This window comes from Equus quagga, chromosome 3 (genome assembly GCF_021613505.1).
Source record: "Equus quagga isolate Etosha38 chromosome 3, UCLA_HA_Equagga_1.0, whole genome shotgun sequence".
Classification (NCBI taxonomy): Eukaryota; Metazoa; Chordata; class Mammalia; order Perissodactyla; family Equidae; genus Equus; species Equus quagga.
In genome coordinates this window covers 15,045,227-15,071,979 of record NC_060269.1, presented here as the reverse complement: position 1 = coordinate 15,071,979, position 26,753 = coordinate 15,045,227, and the positions used below count along the sequence as shown (strand labels likewise).

Genomic DNA, 26,753 nt, shown 5'->3' with positions numbered 1-26,753 from the left:
CTACGTGCTCTTTTGGATGATTCCTTTTAAGGGAAGTCAGCTGCCATGTCATGGGAACACTCAAGCAGCCCAGTGGAGAGGCCATGTGGGGAGGAACTAAAGCACCAGCTTGCCAGCCATGTGAATGGGATGTGATGGAAGCAGATTTTCCAGATCCATTCAAACATTCAGATGACTGCAGTCCTAGCCAGCATCTCCACTGTGACTTCATAAAAGACTGTTAAGTTCGATTCACCCAGCCGAACCACTCTTGAATTTCTGGTCCACATAAACTGTGTCTGAGGTTATAAGCCACAAAGTTTTCAGTAATTTGTTATGCAGTAATAGATAATAAATGTGGTTAAGCCCAATATACTCTGTCTTAAATGTATAAATTTAATGTTTCCATCTAAATCGTAAGCTCCAAAATTTGAACTACCTAAAACTTTTCTAAGTAGACACAGATCTAAAAAATTAAGCAAACTATTTTATTCTATTTATTTTAGCAATTGATAGTCTAAGGTAATATTAATTTGAACAATAGCCAAAAGTGGTTGGCCCACACTTCCATCTATGAATTTTCTACAGTCATTATAGACAAGTCTATGTCCTTTATGTGAATTTGAAAAAAAGTCTCAATGGAGCAAGTAGGTGATGACTAAAAATTAAGTTATAAAAAAAAATAAAGTATATTTTCCTGAAATACCTGAGGGAATAGGTGGGGGTTGGGGAGGAAGTAAGGTGTTAGTCTTGCTCTGGACAGTGCAAGGTAAAGGAGGAGAAGGAGGAGATGTTGCAGTATCTTTCATACCATACAGCTTGGACTCTTTAGAGAGTGTTCTCGGCAAGGAAGATCCTCTGGAGGCATTAGGTGATTCAGTCTTTAGAGTCTTGGAATTGTAATGCAACTGTATTGAAACAAGTACAGTTTATGCAGATGAGGAAAACCAAGAAAGGTACAACAATGTGGTAGAAAGGACACTGGTCCGGGAGTCAGAAGACCCAGTTCCAGTTTCTACAAGATAGCTTTCTGATCCTAGCACATTTCTTAGCTTTTTTCCATTTTTAAAATTAGAAAGGTCATCCCAGATATTATTTAAAATTCTTTGTAGCTTTATATTGTAGGATTCTATAATTCTAGAATCTAAAAATAGTTGTTTAATATTTTGCACTAGGCAAGGGTTAGCAAATACATTATGAATATCAATGTTAACTTCTGTCAAAATTTTGTGGAAAAAGCTGTTTAAAAGTGGCAACATGTAATTTACACATTCTATGTTCAGAATATGGCTACATTAGAAAAAGACATCGGAAAGTCTCATTTTAATATAATTGGCAAAGGAAGAACACGTATGATAGAAAATAAACATTGCTGCTAGTAATCTAATCCCTTATCCTAGACATTTAGGTTTTTACCTTTACATCAACTCCAGGAATGTAAAATACTGTTGTTTCTGAGTCACTAGGCTTTGTCTGTAGAGATGATGGTACTTTCTTGCCAGTCATTAAATGGGTGGTAGAAGCATAATTAGTTTGAAACTTCTTCTTTTTTGAAGGAGAATCTTGATCTAAACTCCTGGAACTTCTATCATAACTTCTATAAAGAAAAAAATGTTTTATCTTTTAAAATAGGACATTTATCTCCTTTTCTTTTGTTTAAAATCAACTTTTTTTTTTTTTTTTGGAGGAAGATTAGCCCTCAGCTAACTACTGCCAGTCCTCCTCTTTTTGCTGAGGAAGCCTGGCTCCGAGCTAACATCCGTGCCCATCTTCCTCTAGTTTATACGTGGGACGCCTACCACAGCATGGCTGCCAAGCAGTGCCATGTCCGCACCCGGGATCCGAACCAGCGAAACCCGGGCCGCCGAGAAGCGGAATGTGCAAACTTAACCGCTGCGCCACCGGGCCAGCCCCTAAAATCAACTTTTTAAATACAGTAAATGGAATATAGTCCTTGATTAATATAGTTGAAAAAGTAAAGCTCATCAGTGTCTCAGCTAAACTGGTGAATGCCTTGCAGGGACGAAGTTTATGTAGTATGGTCCACAACTACACAGGGCAGTTCCCTTTATTCCTTCCTGTGGTCAGGACTGGTTCACATAAATGTATCAGGTTGAAACCAAATGAAATTGCCCTTTATGTAGATAAAAATAGCTGAATATCAGCAATTTGTTGGCTAGATTATTATGGTTCAGCCAAAAATAAATCAACAGTCATTCTTTTTATCATTACTACTACATTTGTAAGAATTTAACTGTTAAGAGTACCTTTTTATCTTCTCCTTTTATAAAAGCCTCACTACACAAATAGATAATTTAAAAATCTTTTATTATGGAACACTTCAAACATATAAAAAGTAAACAGAATGGTATAATGAACCCCCATGGATCCACCTCCCAGCTCCAATAACGGTCAGCATTCTGCCCTACTTGTTTTATCTACATTTCCACCCACTCCCCACCCTCCCACTAGATTATTAATATTATTTTCTTATAATTCTCTTTTAGATTAGGAAAGAAAAGCAAAACAAAAACTCAAAGAAAAAAATAGTGTAATGTTAAGCCTGTTTATACCACTGTTTATTTAATGATAGAAACAAACGGTAAAGCTGCAGTTATATCCTGAACATTCCAGTATAACAAGGCCTCTTCATGCAATCGTTTCCTAGTCTTTCTTATTCCTTCATGAAGTCATCAAAACTCTCAATAACGAAGATATCTCTGAATATTGCACTGTTCTTTAAAATAGAAATGTGCACAATACAAGGATAGATACTAATTGAGAAATTCATGCTGGTTTAAAGGAGAATTCCAAAGATACATATTTTAATTAACACACTTCCTAGAACCTAAATCAGACATCCATTTCTAGTTTCCAGAAAATATTATACACTTGTCTAAAGAAATAGTATGTCATACAAATAACCACTCAAACATTACAACTATGATTAAATCTACACTTTAAATCTGCATTTTGGGACATGGGGGGGACTAGTATGCAGTAATTTAGTGATATAAAAATAGTGTTTCTAACAAATGACGTTACATTTACCCTTTTCTGACCAATTTCTTACCTTCTAAAGCTTATATCATCATGTTCTTGTAGAAGGGTGGTTGGGTGGAGCACACATTTTCCACTGTCAATTTCAACCCGTATATCAAGTTCAAAGTCAATATTTCTCTCTGTAGCTGTGCCACTAAGACTTCGGTTGACTGGGGCTGTTGGCCAGCGTTCTGTAAACAGCTGATGGACAGCAGCAAAGCCTGTTGCTTTTTTACGAGATGTATGTCTACAGAAAGAACAACTGGTCATTACATTGCAGTAAAATGGGAAGAGTTTTTAACAAAATGTTTTCTAACATGTTATGTGAGCAATAGTCTGTAAATAAGTTTTACTATTTTATAAATTCACACAAGTTACTCAACTAGCTCATACTAACTGAAGTTTTTCCTGACTTTAATGGAGTCATATTTTACTCAACGACTATGTACTGAGTAACTTATGTGCCAGACAGTGTGTTGGTGCTGAGGACACAAGCACAATTGCTGCTACTAAGAAGTCTGAATATCAGCATATGAACTACAGGCACTTCACAGATACTGTGTTTTTTACAAATTGAAGGTGTGTGGCACCCCTGCATAGAGCAAGTCTATTGGCAACATTTTTCCAACAGTACTTGCTCACTTCATGTCTCTGTGTCACATTTTGATAATTCTCACAATATTTCAGACTTTTTCATTATCATCACATTTGTTATGGTGATCTATGATTAGTGATTTTTGATGTTACTGTTATAATTATTTTGGGGCACCATGAACCATGTCCATAGAAGACAGCAAACTTAATCGATAAATGTTGTGTCTGTTCTGACTGCTCCACCAACTGGCCATTCCCCTGTCTCTTTCCCTCTCCTCAGGCCTCCCTATTCCCTGAGACACAACAATATTGAAATTAGGCCAATAATAACCCTACAATGGCCTCTAAGTGTTTAAGTGAAAGGAAGAGTTGCACGTCTCTCACTTTAAATCAAAAGCTAGAAATGATTAAGCTTCGTGAGGAAGCCAAATTGAAAGCTGAGACAGGCTGAAAGCTAGGCCTCTTGCACCAATTAGCTAAGTTGTGAATGCAAAAGAAAAGTTCTTGAAGGAAATTAAAAGTGCTACTTCAGTGAGCACATGAATGATAAGAAAGTCAAACAGTCTGTTGCTGACAGGGAGAAAGTTTTAGTGGTCTGGATAGACGATCAAACCAGCCACAACATTCCTGTAAGCCGAAGCTCATCCAGAGCAAGGCCCTCACTCTCTTCAATTCCGTGAAGGCTGAGAGAGGGGAGGAAGCTGCAGAAGAAAGTTTGAAGCTAGCAGAGGTTGGTTCATGAGACTTAAGGAAAGAAGTCATTTCTATAACATAAAAGTACAAGGTGAAGCAGCATGAGCTGATGTAGAAGCTGCAGCAAGTTATCCAGAAGATCTAGCTGAGATCATTAACGAAGGTGGCTACACTCAACAAGAGATTTTCAATAGAGACAAAACAGCCTTCTATTGGAAGATGCCATCCTGGACTTTGCATAGCTGGAGAGAAGTCAATGCCTGGCTTCAGAGCTTCAAAGGACACGCTGACTCTGTTGTTAGGGGCTAATGCAGCTGGTGACTTTAAGTTGAAGCCAGTGTTCATTTACCATTCCGAAAATCCTAGGGCCCTTAAGAATTATGTTAAATCTATTCCACCTGTGCTCCATAAATGGAACAAAGCCTGGATGATAGCACATCTGTTTGCAACATGGTTTACTGAATATTTTAAGCCCACTGTTAAGATCTACTGCTCAGAAAAAAAAGATATCTTTCAAAATATTACTGCTCATTGACAATGTACCCGGTTACTCAAGAGTTCTGATGGAGATGTACAATGAGATTAATGTTTTCATGCTGCTAACACAACATCCATCCTGCAGCCCATGGATCACGGAGTAATTTCAACTTTCAAGTCCTATTATTTAAAAAATACATTTTGTGAGGCTATAGCTGCCATAGATAGTGATTCCTTTGATGAATCTAGGCAAAGTAAATTGAAAACCTTCTGGAAAGGATTAACCATTCTAGGTGCCATTAAGAACATTTGTGATTCATAGGAAGAGGTGAAAATATCAACATTAACAGGAGTTTGGAAGGAGTTGATTCCCACTCTCATGGATGATGTTGAAGGGTCCAAGATTTCAGTGGAGGAAGTAAATGCAGATGTGGTGGAAACAGCAAGACAACTAGAATTAGAAATGGAGCCTGAAGATGTGACTGAATTGCTGCAATCTCATGATAAAACTTTTAAAAGATGAGGAGTTGCTTCTTATGGATGAGCAAAATGGTTTCTTGAAACAGAATCTACTCTTTGTGAAGATGCTGTGAAGATCATTGAAATGACAACAAAGGATTTAGAATCTTACATAAACTTAGTTGATAAAGTAGCAGCACAGTTTGAGAAAACTGACTCCAGTTTTGAAAGATGTTCTGTGGGTAAAACGCTGTCAAACAGCATTGCCTGCTACAGAGAAATCATCTGGGAAAGGAAGAGTCAATTAATGTGGCAGCTTTTCACTGTTGCCTTACTTTGAGAAATTGCCACAGCCACCTCAGCCTTCAACAACCACCACTTTGATCAGTCAGCAGCCATCAACATCGAGGCAACACCCTCCACCAGCAAAAAGATTAAAACTTGCTGAAGGCTCAAATGATGGTTAGCATTTTTAAGCAATCAAGTATTTTTAAAAATTAAGGTATGTATATTGTGTTTTTAGACATAATGCTATTGCACACTTAACAGACTACAGTATAGTTTAAGCTAACTTTTATGTGCACTGGGAAATAAAAAAATATGTGTGACTTGCTTTATTGCAATACTGTATTCGTTTTATTGTGGTGGTTGGGAATCAAACCCACAATATCTCAAAAGTATGCCTAAAACATTCTACAGTTTGAAGATTTCATTTTTGCAAACCTTAAAATTTAAAATGCTACTTCCCAGATTTTACTAAAAGACAGAAGAACCGAAAAAGAAAAATATAATGCCTCATGGAGCTACATTACATTAATAAATGATAGATATGTCTCTTAGTCTCACTCTAGCTAGGCACATTGAGATTTTTTCTGTGAAAATTAGCAGTTATATATATAATGCTTCAAACTCGGTTCTAGATTCTGAAATACTACCTAAGGATCCTAAAAGAAAAAGGCTACTCACGAAGGTTTTCTGTAAATATAAAACCTTTCCCTCTCATGGTCTTCATCCTTTTCATCCTTCTCGGAATCTTCACTAGTAGAAGACAAGCTGTCATCCCGTCGGCCCTCTTCAGACTGGAAAGGAATGCCCGGTGAAAAGCCTCCTGGAGCTTTAGGAGAACTGAACACGGAATATGATCCTTCACTATTTGATGAGTAATGGGATGGCCCTTCAATGGTTACTGACAAAAGGTCCAGTTCTGTCTCCTCTGGAAACTGATTGTAAAAAGAGAAAATGTGAATAAGGTTCATATTATAAATCTCTTCTCAACTAAAAAAACGAAAAAGAAAAAATATATTTAAAGGTTTAATAATTCTCTCAGAGTTGAATTTCCTCACTGTGAACTGAAAGAAAGGTCAGATTTATGAACATATGAAATGGCACACCAAGGATGGAAGCAGAAGGTCAACGAGAGAAAGTCACACCACTGACATACTAAAAAATTAGAGTGAAATTTTATTCTACATAAGCATATATCATCATATTGATTAGTACATATTGTAATTCTTTAAAGCATAGGTTAAACATGCTCTGGAAACAATGTGATCAACTGTAAATCAGAAGGGCAGTTAAATCAGAAGAGAGCAGCTAGCGATGGAAGAGCATGCAATGTCAGTACAGAATATATGTCATGCTTGTAGAAGATTTCTGTGGATATCTCTTTTAAAAATGAGCCCCTAACGGGTTGAAGAAAGATGTACAAATAGTTATGTAATTAAACATATTAATCAATCAAACTTAAGAATGCTATAAGGTGAATAGTTTGCATAAATGCCATGTCACTAACTGAGGATTGCACCAGGAGGCCATTGTATTTAAGCAGGTCAAAAAAACAACAAAATTTCCTATGACCTAATTTTGATTCCCAATTTTGAGAGTTGCTTGAATATTCTTTGAGAATGTGATAAGCCTCTGTAAAGTGTCATGTGCAAAGTAGTGCAATTTATTGATGTTACTCTGAGATACATAATGAAATCCTACGATCAAAATTACAAATATTTGCAGAATCCAGCTTTTCTTCACTTTTTATAATATACATGTTACTTAGTAAATAACTAAATTAGATTTTATTTATCAGAATATCTTCAATTTTTAAAACTGTGGTTAAGAACTGATGTAGATAAATATCCCTTTGTTTTATATTTATTATTTTTTTTAATGGATTTTTTTTTCCTGGGAAAGATTGCCCTGAGCTAACATCTGTTGCCAGTCTTCCTCTTTTATTTTTCCCTGCCCAAAGCCCCAGCACATAGTTGTATATTCTGGTTGTAAGTCCTAGTTCTTCTATGGGAGCTGCTACCACAGCATGGCTACTGACAGACAGGTGGTGTGGGTCCATGCCTGGGAACCAAAGCCAGGCCGCCAGAGCCGAGTGCACCAAACTTTAACCACTAGGCCATCAGGGCTGGCTCTATTTATATTATATTTAACCATGACTTGATCTATTTTGAAATTTATGATTTTTATATACTATTTTTTATAAACAGCATACACTGCTATTTAAAAATAGGACTTGAATCAATTCAAATATTAATGCATTTAAAAATCAATTATTTTGCAATATATACAAATATCTAATCATTTTGTTATATATGTGAAACTAATATAATATTGTATGTCTTATAATAATAAAAAAAAGTGGGACAGGAAAAAAAATTACTTAATTAGTAGAATCCATTCAATTCACTGTAAATTATTTATTTCCAAGTTTGTTTTTAGAAAAAAGGAGATTTTTTTCAGGCTCATTGTATAACAATCTAATACTTCTAAAACAAAATTCAGTTTAAATTCAGTGTAGCTATGGGATATATATTAAACTCTAGCTTAAAAGAGTGGGGGAAGAGAAACAAAATATATGTGGAATAAGTGCCAGTTTTTAAATGTAACTTGACAGAAAACTTCTAGACACAGATTTATATATGTAGTATACAGATAGATTTTTAAAATTCAATTTTACTTTTATGACATATTTAGGGAAAATATTTGGCTCATAAAAATGTTAATTCAACTTATAAATGGTTATGTAGCACATTTTCCACAATTTTGAACATGAGAATAATTTTTTTAATGAATTGCTTTTATACATATGTTTTTTATACCAGTGACTCAAAAGAAATAACATTCAATGATTAATTTGTTGTTCTAAGACGGGTTTGATTCTAGTTTGAACTAATTAACTTCTTTTTTAAAGAAAAGATTAACTTTGCAGTAGAATGTAGGGAAAAAGATTCACTTGAGGATTAGCAAGTAACAGTAATAAATTGCATGTTTTGGTTTATGATTTGGTTGAGTTAATTTGGTAAGCTGACTTAGTCTTTTTTGAATTTTGGAGATTAAATAATACTATAAAGAAATTTAGAACTAAAATCTATTCATGCAAGAGCTTATGAAATATATGATGAAAAAGAATTCAAACCATCTTAAACCTTTATGTATAATAGTTTTGAGGTCTGAGTTTAGTAGGAAATGAGAGGAAGACTTTATGAAAGCAGAGTTTTAAGGTAGATAGTTTTAAAGCAAAATTTGTTTTTTTCAATAAATACCTGAAAATACCCTTCCCCAGGACAGCTGGATTGTGATGTACTTCCCCATACTGGTTTTTTCAACTTAATTAAAATAATAAGAATATTTATAAAAACTCATGAAAAATAAAAAACAATAGTTTAAAACAAATACACAAGAAATAAAACAAACATTTTAACATGCTATAAAATTAAAATACAACTTTGAAGCTGACCTTTTTACTTCTGGTTTCTGCTATTATCTCTATATATTCTGAATTAAAATATATAAATAATAAAATACATAAAATACATAAATACATAAAGTATAAACATTCCACATTTTCATTTGTGTAAAAGACCTAGTTTAATGTGGATTTGCACCTGAAATAAAAATTATTCAACAAAACATTTTTACCTAAGAACAAGCAGCATTGGGTCTTTACTCTACATGTAAAACACTAACACCTGCAGCATGGCTCTCCAATGACTGCACGTGGGCCCTGCCCTGCTATTTGGTCATGTGCACACACTTCAGCCGTCACAATCCACACTTTCACTGTAGGTGGGAATTAGTATTTTGAAATTGTATAACTACTATAATTTTGTAATTACTAAAAATTATTTAGCACTGTTTATCTCCAACAAATAATCTCTCTCTTACTGTATCTTGGATATTGAAAGTCACTCTGGGTCCAGGAGATGCTGCATCCACACGGATTTCGGGGAGCTCCTCAGTTTCTCCTACTCGAGAACTGTAAGGAAATTTAAAGTTATAAAATATTAATATTTGTGTTTAAAAAAATCCCTAACCTTATCAAAGTCTGATTAATGGCATTAGCATTCTCTCTCTAAATATTTACCTTATCCAAGGATCGAGCTTTTGGTATTCCATTTCTTAACCCTTAGCATCCCATAAAAAAATTCAATGTTTTGATTAACTCATGATTGTCTAAAACTAAACCATATAAAAAAGAATTTATACCTCCTACCTTGTCGTGCTCATTTAGTAGTAAAACTATTTTTCTTCAATGATATGTAAAATTTCCATTTTTTCAAAAAATATGCTAAATGTGTGTGTAATCAACCTTTTCTAAAACAACAAACTTAGAGCAGCTACTAATATGCACATTTTCACATCTTTGGATAGTCTATAAGTTTACACTTAAACTTGTTAAAAGCAATGCACTTCATTACCTAAATGCACTCAGTGAATCTGGTATAAATGTGATAGAGGTATTCCTCAAATAAATTTCTTAGTTTGACAGTATCTACTATGACTGTTATTTGACTAATAAGGTCCATTTCTGCATCTTAATTTTGTAATTTCCCCAATTAGAACACAATAAATAAGTCGTACACCTTGGTAAGGGACTCAGTAATTTTATTACTTATTTCATTGGTTGAAATGTAAATTACCTGGCCCTTTCCATTCGCTTAAGAGGTGGTCTTCCAGAAGCAGAAATGCTTTTTGATCGGCTGTAACTTGGTTTATAACCCAAACCCCACTTATCCTTCAGGGAAGCAGCCTAATGAAATGGTAAAGAAAAAAGGTGACTTTAGGCAGTTGTTTGTTGTAATATCTGACTTCAGATAAAATATTCTACTATTAAACAAGTTAGCCTATTTTCCCTAGGTCAATAACAAGTTACTTTAAATTGTGACTTTAAATGTCACTTAACAATACAGATGGATCAAAGTAAAGCAGGAATCAGCTAATTTTTTTTTTTTTAAGATCGGCCCTGAGCTAACATCTGTTGCCACTTTTTTTTTTTTCTTCTCCCCACTGCCCCCCAGTACATAGTTGCATATTCTATTGGTAGGTCCTTCTGGTTCTGCTATGTGGGACACCGCCTCAGCATGGCTTGATGAGCGGTGCCATGTCCGCGTCCAGGATCCGACCCAGCGAAACCCTGGGCCACCAAAGTGCAGCACGCGAACCCAACCACTTGGCCATGGGGCCGGCCCCTTGCTACTCTTTAGTCCTAGTGTCAATTAGTAAGAAGGGCTGTACACTGAAAATATAAGCCATCAGCTGGCCTGAGAGAAAAGAGAAAATAAACAGATTGGTAGTGGGAATGAGAGGTTCAGACATAAAGTAAGAAGAAAGAAATGATTAAAAAGGAAAGAAAAAGAAAATGAAACTTGAAAGGAAAAAGGGAAAGAAGGGGAAGGGGGAGAGGGGAATGACCGCCAGTCATCTGAGGGATACCCAAGAGCACCCCCGCCACAGAACTCGACTACAGCAAAGTCAACGGAGTGGCCATGTGAACACTCTGACTCCCATCCCTCTTCTCCAAATTTGTGGCTAGGGCTAGATAATAAAAAGATTCTAATACAACGGAGATTTGAAATGCCAGAGTACTGAAAGAGAATTGAGAGGAAAAGCCAAAGGAGACAAATACTAAGAACACAGATGTAGTTTCAATAATTTCCCTAATCCTCTCTACCTAGTTTTATTCTTAACAGTCAATTACCAAGTATAAACTACCTTGTAAACAGTACACAAGCAATAGTCTAATTATATTGTATGATTGTTGGGTACATAGTGACAAAAATATTAAATATAGAACTATGCTTTATGGATCATCACTATCTACTTGTTACTATCAGAAGCCAGAGATAAATAACTCAAGTTGGATTTTATCTTTAAATAACTAATTTTGAACAGTATTCAAACGAGGCTGTCTGGGAGTTTAGGTGTGAGCAAGGAAAGAAAGGTCAAAAGCTGATGAGCCCTGGATCCCCACACCTTTCTCCCTTCTTCTGACCCCAGCAGCTCTGATATAATGTTTTCTATGGACTGGAGTGCCACCCAAAAACCTTATTCTGGTAAAAAATGAAGGATTCTGATTTTTTTTAAAAAGTTAAGAACCTTTACAAGTAGTTTTTCCACTAATAAGACCACTTTGACCCAAAGCAACCTACTTCTATTTGACTAAGTTTTAGAATTATTTTCTATGTGTTTATAGTATATCTCTATATTTATTTCAACTGTTCAGCAATTGGACTAAATCCCCAAAAATGTGGTAGGTAGTGCAGTCAAAGGTAAATAACTTGTTCTTTAAGAAACTCAAACTCTAGTAAGGGCCGCTAAAGATGCAAACAAAGACAGGAGTAAAGTGCTGAGAATCCCCGGTGGCTGGGAGGTAAAGTCAGTTTGGAGAATGGGGTAGGGGTAGAGTGGACGTCTCAAAAGAGCTCACATTTGACGTAGAGGCTAAAAAGAAAGTACGGCTTCATGAAAGGCAGACACAACACAGTGGCTAAGGGCACAGACTGCAGAGTCCTACTGTGTGGATTTGAATCTTGGCTCCACTGAGATTACTTAGCTGTATGACCTTGGTCAAGTTACTCGACCTCTTTATGTCTGTTATCTTATCTTTAAAATGGGGAAAGGGTTGTTGAAGAATCTATTTAATGGATTGTTAAACATAAAGTGCTTTAAACAGTGCCTGGTACATAGTAGACAGGAGACATGCAAATCAGCTGGTATTATCACCAGCAACAGAGGAAGAAAGAGAACAATGTAAGTATCATCATAAAGTTCCATAAAGTAAAAAATAAAAAAAAATAGTCTGCTTTAATAAAATTCTTGTTAAATGTTTACTCACTCGCATACTGGACCTCCGTAATTTTTTACGAACATCTCTTCGAATGTCATTCACAGCAACCGATTCTAACTGTTGGTAACGTTGAATTTCCTGGTTTATGGTTCCTTCACTTGCACCTAATTTTCTGGATGCAAAACAAATATTGCAATTGTGTAAAGAATTAACAAAGTAAGATTGATTTTTACTTGCTTCTTTTTAATTTTTTCTCTGGGCAGAATATCAAAGATTAAGTATGGACAGGCCAAAATCCTCCATAAGGTTAACACTCATATCTGGAAAACTATGAAGAAGCTCTAACATTTTAGGAAATGGTTCTTACCCATTTCTGTGTCAAGAGTCTCTCTGACCATCTTATGAAAACTGTGGACCCACTCTGAGGAAGAATGTCTCTATATAACATTCTACATTATAACTTAAGCCTCAGGTAAGATTTTATGGGAGGAAGTATATTTTGCTTCAGGTCATTTTTTTCCCTGAGAACAAAACTCAAATTATAATGTAAGTCAACAGGAAAATGTGAATCACTGTATCATAGTTAATTTACAGACAAGTTTTTAGTTAATACTTTTTATTGCACAAAATGCATATATTTGTGTAAAGCCCTTGAATGCAAAAAAACACAGGCACAGGTGTATGAAGATTAGAAAAGATAAGGCATGACTGTCACCTTTTGGGAAAACAAAAATTTCAAAGTTTGCAAAAAGAATATTTAGCCTTATAGAGGAAGTATTACTTTGTCAGTACTACCCAGCAGGCAACAGAGGAAAAAAAAAGCTACTACCATCTACTCCCCCATCTCACCTCACGCTACCCCCATCTCAGGTCTAGAGAACTGCTAATACAGGCAGGCAAAAAAAGAAACAAAAAAAACATGAACTTTGAATTCAAACACAAGTTCAAATTCTAATTTTTTAACCTCTCTGAGCCAGTTTTCTCATCTCTAAAGTTTGGATAATGCCGTCTAATCTCAGAAACGTTGTGAGGATTAAACTGAGGTAACACGTCAAATTCACAGTACTTAATAGATGCTAAATTTGTTTTCCCTCTTAAAAATTTGCATTCTAGAAATACTGATGTTAGCAAAAGACTAATACATATATTTATATACGCATATAAAGATACATGTAAGTGTATACACACATGTAGAGACATGTATATGTGATATAAAGTCAGTCATAAACTGCTCAGAAATGGGGAGTTGTGATGAGCACCAGACTAGGATTTCAGGCCTAACTTTATCACTAATAAATGTATGATCTCAGGCAAATTACCAAACTTCTCTGAAATTTGGTGATCTCATTTATGAACTTAAAGGGGTTGTACTGGCCCAAATCCAGTTTCCCCTACATTTAAAATCCTATGCTTCTATTATTAGGGAATACTGTGCTAAATTTAAAATCATTTATACGTACTTAAGATCATCTATTACTTTGGCCTGTTCATTCAGTTCTCTGATATCCACGATACGCTTCATAATTTTTCTTCCTCTCAGTTCTCCTGGCTGGCTAGAAGATGCTCCTTGTCTTCGATAATCTACAGCTTCCTGAGAAATCAAAAGCATGTCTGTCAATACCACCCTCAAGTCATAGAGCAAATCTATCACAAAAGTCACACCTTAAATCAAAGAAAGCATGCAAGAATCAAAGCCATCTACATTAAGAAAGATGATTGGAGTTCTCCAGTGATTCAAATCCCTTCATTTTCATAAGGAATCTATTTAGTTGCTACCTACGTTTCCCCATGAGTGAGCTCTGCATGCTTTCAAGTGGGACTGGCTAGACTGAGGGGAGCCCCACATCTCGGGGTCACGCAGATACTCTGCAGGAACAGAATAGCGCTGATGTGGGGGCGTCAGGCCTAGGAGGTGATTTACAAGTCGCTGCCCAAAGGTGAGCTTGTGGCCATCTCCACTTACTGAACTTCCATCTGAACTCTAAATGATAAATGGTAACATAAATTTTTTAAAAAATTTCTTTACAAGAACAAAACTATTTCATGATACAATAGTTAAAAGATGTTTAAAAACTTTTAAAAAATCAATACCAGAATGAAAGCAGAGAGTAACTTTCTAACTACCAAATAACGTGATGCTATAGAATGTACAGTATAGATGGAAATACTTATTTTAAAAACGTATACTTCATTTTGTGTGCGTGCACTTTGCTTTTAAGTTTCATTTTTTAACATCTTTATTGAGATATAGTTCACATGCCATACAGTCCACCCATTGAAAATGTACAATTAAGTGGTTTCTAGTATACTGACAAAGTTATGCAACCATCATCACAATCTGTTTAAAACATTTCCACCACCCTCCAACGGAAACCTCCTAACTGTTAGCAGTTTCTTCCCATTCCCCCTGGCAACCTCCTCAACTCTCCTAGCCCTAAGCAACCCCAATCTACTTTCTGTCTCTACAGGTTGCCTTGCACTTTGCTTAATGTTAGTATGTTACCTATAGGTTAAGGCACAAGTTGGCTGACAGTGATTATAAAACAAAGAACCCAATTAAAAGACAATATTATGAAATTAAAAAACAATATTATGACATGTAGACAGAGAGAACCACTACTCCCTTCCTTCCTCCACAATTAGCAACTACAAGATAATAAATAACACCTAGTTAATAATATCCCTGTCTCAGGATGCAAGCCAGTCCTCAAAAAGTCTAACAGTGAGTTTACTTACAGTATGGATAGTGGGAGACATAGTATCAACTTCATCCTCATCTGATAGGTCGGCTATGTTCACTGAATTTAGATCAGCAATATCATCTATGTCCTCCTCTCCTGTCAGTGTTGTCAGGGTATTGCCCAGAGCATTAAGTCTTTTGCCAATGTTAGGATCCATGTGGACATCAATCCCACACATTTTCCACAATACATTGAGTGTCCAGGTTCCAGCACTACTACTCTCTGTTTAAATAAAGAAGTGCCATTTTTGGTAAGTCTTGGGAACAGAAATTTAAGTAATTTGACATGTAAGGAATAGAATGGATCATGGCCCTGTGTAATGACCCTTGTGTCTCACAGCTAGGTTGTTCAGAAACCTTAGACTCAGAGGTTGGTTCCCCTGTTGTATAGTGAGCATCTGCTGTCTCCTCTGTGCAGCATCCCTCTTCCTCCTATGAACTATGCATTCCCTCCCCGCCACCTCCAAGCTGATCTACCTTCCCATGGCTATAGGAGGAACTGCCATGACACTCACTCCTTAGCCATAATTAATTAGATAATTAGTCCAGGTGAGGGTCAAAGTTAGAAAACTAAGAATCCTTCCCTGGACTCGAGAAAAGATTGGTCCCTCTCCTGTGATTAAGGTTGAAGAAATGTGGCTCGAGAGCTGTTGGTAGCCATGTTTCCTGCCATATGTAAGGAGGAGGTCAGCAGTAAGAAAAAAATGAAGCAGTCAAAGAGGAGCAAAGACAAGAGCTGGAGAGAGTCCTGGTGACAGCTGGGATCTTGGTTCCAGTAGTTCCTGAGGGCCCCTGACTAGACCTGCTTCCTTCTCTCACTGAGAGAGTCACTCCTAAGTTTACTTGTGATCTGCAAATCTCCTTTTATTAAGGTCCGCTTTTTGGTTAAGTTAGTGTGAGTGGTTTCTTGTCACTTATAAACAGAGTCCTGACAAAGACTTTTACGTGACCTTTCTCCAATATGTATGTTTATCTCAGTCACCACCCTATCCTTCTAACACTACTGCTGGAAATTTCCTGCCTCTTCAGTTCTCTGTCAGTGGGGACTGTCAGCCTTGCTGCTTTCTGCGACAAGGTATATAGGATGAGCACTGAGGCTACTAGGCTTGGGGAGGAAAAGAGGGAACAGTAAGGAAAGAAAGGAAATCTACCAACTTTTTGTTTTTTGGGTTTTTTTGAGGACGATTAGCCCTGAGCTAACTACTGCCAATCTTCCTCTTTTTGCTGAGGAAGACTGGTCCTGAGCTAACATCTGTGCCCATCTTCCTCTATTTTATACGTGGGACGCCTACCACAGCATGGCTTTTGCCAAGTGGTGCCATGTCTGCACCAGGGATACGAACTAGCAAACCCTGGGCCGCCAAGAAGCGGAATGTGTGCACTTAACAGCTGTGCCACCGGGGCGGCCCCAGCAATCTACCAACTTTAATCAGCTTCCACCCCCTCAACATTTTAAGAGCCCTTAAATAATACCTAATTTTAGACCAAGCAAAATAATAAAAATTTACATCATGCTATCATCTTAGTCAAGACAGGCTATTACTTCTATAGTTATCTCCTAACCACTTTCCTAGGGTTTTTTTTGTTTGTTTTTTGTTTGTTTTTTTTTTAAAGATTTTATTTTTTTCCTTTTTTCTCCCCAAAGCCCCCCAGTACATAGTTGTATATTCTTAGTTGTGGGTCTTTCTAGTTGTGGCATGTGGGACGCCACCTCAGTGTGGCTTGATGAGCAGTGCCATGTCCGCGCCCAGGATTCAAACTGACGAAACACTGGGCCACCTGCAGCGGAGTGCGTGAACTTAACCACTTGGCCATGGGGCCAGCCCCCCAGGTTTTTTCTAATACTTAAAAGTGTCCCTTTAATACTGTCACCATCTTCTTTCTTCCTAAAAAAACTCAGTGGCTTCCTACTGTCCACCAAATCAAGTTCAAACTCCTTATTTTGGGATGTAAGACTTTCCCCATCTTACTTTTCATATAACCTTGTTCCAGCCAATTTGGACAATTCTAACTAGACACTGTTTTGACATCATGCTTGATACTAGTCTCTCTGCCTGAATTTTCTCTGACCTGTACCTCCTAGTTTTTGCTTAAAGAAACAATTTTATCTGTCTTTCAAGTCCCTGTTTAAATGCTTGTTCTTCCATGAAGCTTTCTCTGATCCTAGTATCCTTCCAAATTTGGAAATTTTCTCTCCCTCCTGTAAATTTCAACAGCAATTGAAATTTTATATTTTATTGTACTTATCACTTATTATAGTTTAATTATGCTGCAGAGGCTTAATTATATTATTAGAATTTAAATTTATAGAGTAGAAAGTATATCTTATTCATCTTAGTCTTTCCCAAAACATTTTGCAGTGTATCTTGTACACAGCAGGTATCTAATTAATAATTCTTAAATAAATATGCTAATATTATTGCAAAATAGTTTTTAAAATTAGGATACACCAGAATTAGTTTAAAGACCCTCTCACTATATTAATACAAAAGCAAAAACTACATATATAAAGGCAGAATTCTAATGGACATATATAGCAAAAGTAATAGCAAATGTGAACTTACCAGCTGCTGCTTGTCCTGTAGTCCTGGAGCATACCTCATAGGTGCCATCGGGAACTACACCTGCACAAAAATCACCCCAAAAATAGTTTTAAATAAAATTATGCTTGTGGTTAAATATTTTACTGCAATTTTTCACCTAAAGATTATTATCTAAATAGTATCATTAGCCTCTCTTTCAGTTTCTAATCTGCAGAATGGAAGGGCTACCTTAGATGATGACTCATAATATCTATTTCATATCTCACAGTATTTTATTCTATGATTTTAAGAATTAACTGCAGTTTTATCTTCACATTCTGCATGTGATTTTCTTATCTCTGGTTTCTGGATGCTCCAACAATTTGTGCCATCATGAGTGAATGGCACTTTGAGAATGCAAATGACATAAAAATGATTTTTTGATAACTAAGAACTGCCACATTAGGTCACAGACATGATTCATCACCCTTGTCATTTCCTTTGACAAGAAACATTTTATGAGAAAAAAATGATTGGCTCATGATGTCAGTCTCATAAGGTTATGGACCTATCTCCAGAACGTATCTGGCACTAACTTTGAAACTTTTACTAACACTTAGCTTTAATCAGATAACTGCAGCTTCAAAAAAAAGAAGTTTATTAAATCAACAACTTTAAACAGTGAAGGGCATACAATCCTTGAAATAACTTTTAATCAAAGTAAAGTCTAATGATAGGATTAAGACCTTTTCTCAGTAATCTTTAATGGAAAACAAATTTCAATCTAAACCTGACAGTACATACATCTTAAATGAAATGTCTTTTTGCAATTCACTCGGTATCCTAAATTGGTATTCAAGTATTACTTCAACTTGAGTTGCAGAAATATTACAACTTATTTTGCGAGAACAGGACTATTTATTGACAGTTTCTAGTGTATATATATATATTTTAAGATAGTGCCAATAACTTTAAAATCTAAATTATATTTTTGAGCCATATGCTACCTGTGCCTCACATACAAATTATAAAATAAGAAAGAACTAGATCTTGTTTTGGGGTAAAAGATTGCCCAATTCACCTTTTATAGTCATGGTTATAAATCAGAGCAAAAGAAACCTGGATTACCCTTTCAAATCTAGGAACGCTAGAATGAAAAAAAGACCCTTTGAAATTTGAGTAACATAAGTAAGGCCTAGTGAAAGGAAGAACTAGTAAATAAAAAAAAGGGTAGAAAACTTTTGGGACTTTCAAGAAGTGTCAGAGAAATTTTAAAAATTAAGTTTTAGAAAAGATTATATAGATTCACAGAATACGGAGCCATGATGAATTAATAAGGAATATTAAGATTTTTAGGAGCAGAATGGAATCCTGAAAGTGAGGAGCAGGAAACCAGCCAAGCTTCCCCATAGTACCCATGCTCTCTGCATCAGAGACGGAATGCTGAGCTGGACCAACCATTAGTCTGAATACAGGACAACAATCTCCTGTTCTCATGACCTGATGCTCCCTGGGTATTAACAGAGAGCTTGGAGTCTTTCAAACTTCTAATGGTTTATATATTTTTTTAAAATACATGGTAATGTAAAGGGTCTAAAGGGTACTATATACTTACATGGTCCTTTGAACACTTCCTACAGACTGTCCTTTTTAATTTTTACTGCATTTCCCAAAAAACATTATCACCTAGAGAGGAAATTTCTCTGGGCCATGTGTTTTCTAGAGCATGATTTTAAAATGATCTGTAAAAAAAATCCTAAGGCATAATCCTACTGTTCCTTATTTCTCTGCCCTATACCCAACTCTTTTTTTCAAGAATATTAAATGTCAGTTATATCCAAGAATACTTACTAAATAAAAACTACAAAGTAGTAAACTAATTTGCCTATTTTATAATTTAGAATTTTTTTTTATAATTATGCCAATAAAACAACTGCTGTACTCACGTCCTCTGCCTCCCTCCCAAGACACCAAACAATAAGCACATTACAAAAACAAGTCATTTAATACCCTCCAAAACTCCAAATCAATTATGATTATCACAATTATCAGCATGTCCACACTCTACTTTGTTGTATAATATACACTGAGGTGCTGAGTTATTAATTATTTATATTTTTTAAGATGTATTTTTGATTTTGAGTTAGAGGCATATTTCTTATGCATTTTCCATTTGTTTAAGATAAACTGTTATAAGGAAATGATATCCTTCCTTTGCTCCAAATATATTCTCTCTGTATAAATGACTATAATGATGGCCCAGATGTCATCTTAATAAAAATCAGTAGGGTTAAATTTATTTTGTTTTAAGAAAAAACACAAAGACAGTTATAGTGACTTTTAAAAATATATATAACAACTGTGAAAAATGGTTATTCATCAAGATTTCTGATGAAGGCTATTTTCGGTCTTTTGGAGATTAGGGGTGCGTACTTCTGTATCAAGTCTGCTTAGTAACCTGAAATATTTCAATGAAATCCTAGTATTTTACCTATGAATTGTCTAACTGCAAAGCATTCAAAAACAAGAATTACACCTATAATTTTACCTAAGTTTTAAGTCAACACTGAATGCCAAAACTTTAATTTTTGATATAAAAATAATGGAAAGTTTTCTCATCCCTCAAAGAAAATCCAGAATGGAAAGAAGATTTTCTTCCAGTGAAGAAGGGAAAAATTTGCATAAACAATGGCATACCACCTTCCAAAAAGTAATTAAGTATTAATTTTGGCTTACAAGATTGAGGAATTTTACTTCACAACCTTTGATTCCTCACATATAATTTTTCTTCATTATTAAGATTAGTGAAGCTTTATCAACTCTGCTATAATATTTAAAATATTAATACAGATAAAAATAAACCCCTTTGCCATCAAAATAGCATATAAACACAGCTTTAGTTATTCCCAAGCTTGAGTATTATCAAATTGGAGGAATTTATACAAGTTACACTTTGTACCCTACAAATGTGGACATGTGGGTTCATTCATGTCAATGTTAATTAAGGCTGGAGTTTCCACTCCTGGTTATCTACAACTGTTCTATGTTATATGATGAACTGTATTTTACACATTTATCACTTTCTTTCAAGATCCCCACAGAACAAAGTGCTGTATCTGGGCATTCATGAATCAATTACAAGAAAAATCAGTGAGTGAGCAAACCTTCAATGTTATAATGTTATATAATGCTCACTGTTCAAATGTTATACCATCAAAAAGAATGCCTAGCTGGTTTACTTACCAAAACTACTGAAAGCTACAGTTTCGCAAATATGTTCTGATAACTTTAACTAGAAATAGCCCTTATTTCACAACATCCAATAACATTCCTATATCTGAACATCCTTTAGTTTTACAAATGAAGACACTGGTTTTTTTAATTTTTAAAAATTCTAAACCTCATACAGAAAATAAAAGACACTCACAGGCATTCATCACTAGATCCCCACGAATTTCTGGTTTCCAGTCATCCCACGACGTCTCAAAGCCATCAGCAAAACGGATACAAAAGTTTTTGAAATGCCCTTTACTAACCAGAGATTCTGAAGAACAAGCAGTGATGAGAGTGCTTTCAATGGTCAGTACTAACGCAGAGCCAGTGTCAAGGTCTCCAGTGTGATTAGACTGCAAAATATATTAAAGAAGATAGGAAACAAAAGAAGACGAATTATTAAACATGGAAATCCTCACAGGATTCATAGAATCAAAAATCTAGCATCAAGCCTACAAAGCTTAATTAAAAAGCAGCTTAGAAAGATGCCTACTTTTAAAAATTAAATTGCTCAAGTGAAATACAATTTCCATGTGCATTTTTTTTTTTAAACTAAACTTGCAAAAGGCTAATTATCTACTTTTCCATCTCAAGCTTCTGTTTTAGTTGTCGGGAGTGTTCTCATTATGACAACCAGCCCTGGTGTGTAGAGCCTTCTTGAGTTCTGTCCATCATGCCATTAAAAAATTACCATTTTTCAACTCCTGAGACACAAACATACCACATATGTTGCCAACCCTCAACCCAGAATTTTTCTTAACACTGGCTTGTTAAATGAATTTACTAAAAGATAAAGACATTCAACAACAGGTTACAGGTTATATAAGGTAAATTATGACAGTAAAATATAGACCTCTGTATCTGTTATAATTCTAAGTTCTTGGCTTCACAGGGGTTTACAGCCTTTACTTATACACATGTGCATGCAGTTATATATTCTTGAGAACTCATCCTAAATGACAAAGAGAAAATTCTTGCTTTATGTAGGTGTACACATAACTTGGAAGTTTCAATACCATTAATTATTAGTTTAAAAGCATTTTGAAATTCCCTACCCTATTTTAGATGAGGTTATTAAACACTATTAATTAGTATTCTTTTTTTTTTTTTTGAGGAAAACTAGCCCTGAGCTAACTGCTGCCAATCCTCCTCTTTTTGCTGAGGAAGACTGGCCCTGAGCTAACATCCATGCCTATCTTACCCTACTTTATATGTGGGACGCCTACCACAGCATGGTGTGCCAGGCGGTACCACGTCCGCAGCCGGGATCTGAGCCAGCAAAACCCGGGCCGCCGAAGCGGAACGTGTGCACTTAACCGCTGCGCCACCGGGCTGGCCCCTAATTAGTATTCTTAAATGTCCTTTTGCTTCTATTTTATTAACAAATGTATACCAAAGGTTTCTTTGGTAAAAAAAACAAAACAATAAAAAGATTCTGAAAACTAAGGTGCTTATTTGGCAAGGTAAAAATGAAGTGATCAGATGAGTGTCATCTCATCACTATTCTGAGTTACATCAGAGTGCTTCAGAGAAAAGTCCCACAAGACTCATATTTAATACACTGTAGACAAATCGTGGGTGAAGGAGTTCAATCTTACTTGCTATTTACTAAACTTAAGTTATAAACTGTTCTCCTGAAAAATGTATTGTTATATTCCATATACATAGAAATTGTTAGTAGAAATGTCTGGCTCTTAATGTTGGATTATGATTCAATTTTTTGTACCTGGGCAGTATTTGTGATAGGCAGACAGATTCCCAGATCATTCACAGTGAGCTGGAGGAAGAGAGTCCCAAAGGCCTGGGCTGATGTTTGCTGGATCCCAGGTAGCATATCTACTACTTCCTTTGTAGCCATATGAATATCCTTATGTAAAGCCATTCGTTGTTCATTCCAGTTGTCATAGGCAGCCTTATAATTCAGCCAAAACAGCACAGCTTTTGATAATTAAGACAGAAAATTAAAATCAAAACTGTGAAGCTATATAGCAAGTAAACCTCAACAGCTGCAAAATCTGGTTGATTAATGGAAATTACTCCTAGAAAACTGTAGCATTAGAAATAGAAGGGATCTAAGAGGACATAGTCAACTTGACAAATGGAAAAAAGCAGCAGAAAACAAGCAATTGCATAAGGCAGAAGGGAGAAGAAAATCCAGATCCATTCATTCATTCAACAAATTATTTGTGAAATGCCTATTACATTCTAGGCACTAGGATAGAATAACAAACAAAAACAGACATGGTCTCTGACCTTGCAGAGCTTACTGTTACTAATGTTAAAAATTTTTGAAGGAGAGGTACATAATACTAGGAGTATACATTTAAAAAATGTGATTTAGAGAGAGAGGTCAAAGACAGAGTTTGTAACAAGAATGAAACCTTAAGGAAAACCTTCATTTAATGCAGTGTATAGAAGGAGGAACCTAAAGAGGAAATACAGATGGAGAGGCCAGAGAAGTAGAAGGGAGAGCAAGCGTTACGTCATGGACACAGAGTGGAAAGTACTTTAAGGAGGTTTTGAAAGCTGATGAGAAGTCAGTGAGATGAGAAATGAAAAAACTGTACACCGATTTAGCAAAACAAAATGTGCACAACACTGCCAAAAGGGGAGTTTTCTAGCAAACTGATCTTATCACCAGCCAATGCCTACCCCAATTCAAATCTTAAATGGCTTCATAAATGGTTCTTCATTACCTCTAAAATACAATTCCAGCATATTTGCCCAATATACCTTAAACCCTATCTATCTGTTCAGTCTTATTTCCCATTATTTTCTTTTATGAAAGCTGCTGCTATATTTTCTTAGACCTCTGTACACATATATATTCATTCATATTCTCTCTCATTTTGCAAATATTTATTTAGTTCTTACTGTATGCCAGGGACTGTTCTAGGACTTTGGATGCAAAGACAAATAAAACAAGCTTTCATTTCCCTGTCTCCCTGGTAAACTCCTAACTGCAAATTGAATCTGAAGAATGAGTTTCTCCTCTAGGAAGCACAGGTAAAGTTAGAGACCCTCAGATCCTAGGACGTGTCTCTAACTCCACTCTGTAGCCTACTTTGCTCTTTTTCCCAGTGAACTAAGAATTCCTCAAGGGCAGGGATCCTGTTTTCCATATTTGTATTCCACTTCTAGACATTACACAATAAATGTTTGTAGAATAAAGACAGTGCCAAAACAATGAGCACATTAATTATCCAACCCAAAAAACTTAGCTCTAGAATTAAAATTCTGAATGACATTCCTACATATCCAAGTAGAAAGCAAATAAGTTTAAAAAGTAAAATAACTTTAAAAACTGAAAGGAATAAGCAAGAAACTTTGTGGATGCTCAGATTTCATATTTAGGAGACATTTAGCTGTCAAGTATTTATACTGATAAACTATAGATGCCTTTTATCTAGGATTACCAAACATTTCTAAATCCAACAACATAAGAATGATGGACTTTATCTTACCTCTATCAAAGGCCACAGGCTGTGCATAAACAATTGGTCTATTCAAGGTAATAAGCACAGCTTCCCTATCCGAAGAACCACTGATTTCTTCTCGGAGGGCATTTCTCAATCCAATTCGGGTTTTAAAATAGGCAACTTGATGAAAATCAGAACCAGCTTCCTCATAAACCTAAAACAAAATTAAAAGCTCAATACAATCAAATAATGGAAAACATTTTAATTAAAAAAACCCTAAAAGTTTTAACACCATTAAAGGTACTGTGCACCAAAAGAACTATAGTACATTTTTCTCAATTTCACTTGTCAATGATATATACCTTATACCCCATACCATAAGCACCTGAAAGATACAATATGAATGGATACATAAGAAGTAGACATGAAGTCACAAAGTTCACATGAAAGCTAGGATGAGGCCCATATTCTGAATGGCAGTGTATTAAATGTTTCAAGATAATTAGCTCCTTTCTCCTCTCAAAATGTTTTCATTTGAAAAAATTAATTTTTCTAGAGATGACAAGAAATTTTTGTTCATTTATTCCCCCACATAATCTTTAATATAGTCATTCAATGTTGAAAATATCAGTTTTTCTATTCAAAGAAGGAAAAAAAGGTTAAAATCTACATGATAATTTTTAGCAAAACAAAAACAATAACAAAAATCCACAATGAGCTGGGAAAGTTACTGATTAACGGCTGTGCATGTGTGTGTCTATATATATATATATATATATATATATATATATATATATATATTTTAACTTTGTATGTTTAACATTATGGTATGTAAAACTTGCCAATATTAAACAGGGCAGCTAAGAAACTTAGTAACACTTTATCTGACCAATGTTAGCACAAAGCATTGAAATAAAAAATGTTTGACAAAATAAAGAAAAATTATAAGCAAATATTTATGAAGATACTGGATTAAGTTTCATGTGATTGCATTTGCACTAAACTATAATAATATACCACCAAAATACTCAATGAAATGCCAAGGTAAAATTCTAAAGGCCTTCTTTTTTTGGGGGGAAGATTAGCCCTGAGCTTACATCTGCCACCAATCCTCCTCTTTTTGCTGAGGAAGACTGGCCCTGAACTAACATCTGTGCACATCTTCTTCTACTGTTTTTATATGTTGGACTCCTGCCACAGCATGGCTTGACAAGCAGTGCATAGGTCGGCACCTGGGATCTGAACCGGCGAACCCCAGGCCACCAAAGTGGAACGTGCAAACTTAACTGCTGCACCACCAGGCTGGCCCCCTAAAGGCCTTCTTCAGTGAGTGTTCATTAGAATGTACAATCAGAAATTTTAGGAACTTAAACTAAATATACTTTTCTAAGTACAGTAATACTTAAAGTAGCTCAAATTGATGTGCAAAACTAATATCAACATATTCTGCACTCACCTGGTGTTTGACAATTTGTCCTAATGCCAGATTTAAGTCCACCTGGCATTTACCAAACAGTTTCAGATAGCTGCTACTTCCTGGCGAAGCTTTGGTTTGAAGACGGTTCGAAAGCTCCAGTTCAATTAATCCAGTTTCAAATCTCACAGCTCTCATTGACGGAGTTGTGGCCGTTACTTGAATACCCTAGCAGATTATATGTTAAGAGGAAAAAAGAAGCATCTATCAACAACATCCACACACTCAAATGAACTCTCAATATACGATAGAAGAATGATGTTTTAAAACACAAATAGGATGTCTAATGAGCTGATAAAACTGTCAACATTCTTTAATTTCTCATGTTAGTAGGGACTGTTTTAGCTATTTCATTTCAGTATTTCGTATTTAAAATTTAGACTGTTCAGGGTTAAATACATTAATTACAATTAAATAAGTATTTGATAAGAATGATTTTTATTTTTAAGAGCACTAATATCTTAAATACTGGAAACATTAAGGTTTCTATTAAGGTATTATTGTTAATTGGACAAGTGTACAAAATATTTCTTGTAGGGCAATTTATAATAATTAGAAAAAAGCAAAATGTTCATCAGTAGGGAGTAAAATTGTTACAACTGTATCATATAGAGTACAACTGTTAAGAAGATAAAGTTGATCTAAATGTTCTAACATGGAAAGGTATCCATGGTTTTTTAAAATGCATAAATATATGCATATATAACAATACAAATAGAAAAAAGTCCTAAAGGATATTCAAACAATTGCTAAAGCTTTTTCTCTGAGTGGGTGGGGTTATAGTTCATTTTTGTTTTCTATTTGGCATATTTATGTATCATATGAAATTTCTATAACAAACATAACATTAATTAATTAGAAAAATACTTCTAAAAGTACCATTATTTATATGTTACCTTAAACTGCAAGTTCAGGGAATAGAGTAGAATTTTAGGCTTATCTCCATCAGCTGTTCCATCATGTTCATTCCAAAGAGGAATAGGCTGCTCCCCACCTAAATGAAGTTAAA

The 26,753-nt window shown here is 35.3% G+C and overlaps 1 protein-coding gene across 9 annotated transcripts in view; it reads right to left on the bottom strand.

Annotated features, from left to right (window-relative positions):
• The window catches only part of BLTP1 (bridge-like lipid transfer protein family member 1), a 192,940-nt gene that overhangs the window by 26,408 nt on the left and 139,779 nt on the right, over positions 1–26,753 (bottom strand). For 5 of the 9 annotated variants that reach the window (XM_046657183.1, XM_046657186.1, XM_046657185.1 and 2 more), the window contains 17 exons: positions 26,641–26,738; positions 25,727–25,912; positions 24,316–24,484; positions 22,578–22,789; positions 21,006–21,204; positions 17,621–17,680; positions 15,053–15,279; positions 14,097–14,297; positions 13,777–13,907; positions 12,365–12,488; positions 10,170–10,279; positions 9,415–9,505; positions 8,793–8,855; positions 6,211–6,464; positions 3,053–3,268; positions 1,396–1,576; positions 686–887 (listed from right to left, as the gene is read on the bottom strand). In XM_046657183.1, coding sequence (XP_046513139.1) covers positions 686–887; positions 1,396–1,576; positions 3,053–3,268; positions 6,211–6,464; positions 8,793–8,855; positions 9,415–9,505; positions 10,170–10,279; positions 12,365–12,488; positions 13,777–13,907; positions 14,097–14,297; positions 15,053–15,279; positions 17,621–17,680; positions 21,006–21,204; positions 22,578–22,789; positions 24,316–24,484; positions 25,727–25,912; positions 26,641–26,738 — 2,724 coding nt within the window. The remainder of the gene's footprint in view (positions 1–685; positions 888–1,395; positions 1,577–3,052; positions 3,269–6,210; positions 6,465–8,792; positions 8,856–9,414; positions 9,506–10,169; positions 10,280–12,364; positions 12,489–13,776; positions 13,908–14,096; positions 14,298–15,052; positions 15,280–17,620; positions 17,681–21,005; positions 21,205–22,577; positions 22,790–24,315; positions 24,485–25,726; positions 25,913–26,640; positions 26,739–26,753) is intronic. The other 4 variants (XM_046657189.1, XM_046657187.1, XM_046657191.1 and 1 more) reach the window with 4 other exon arrangements.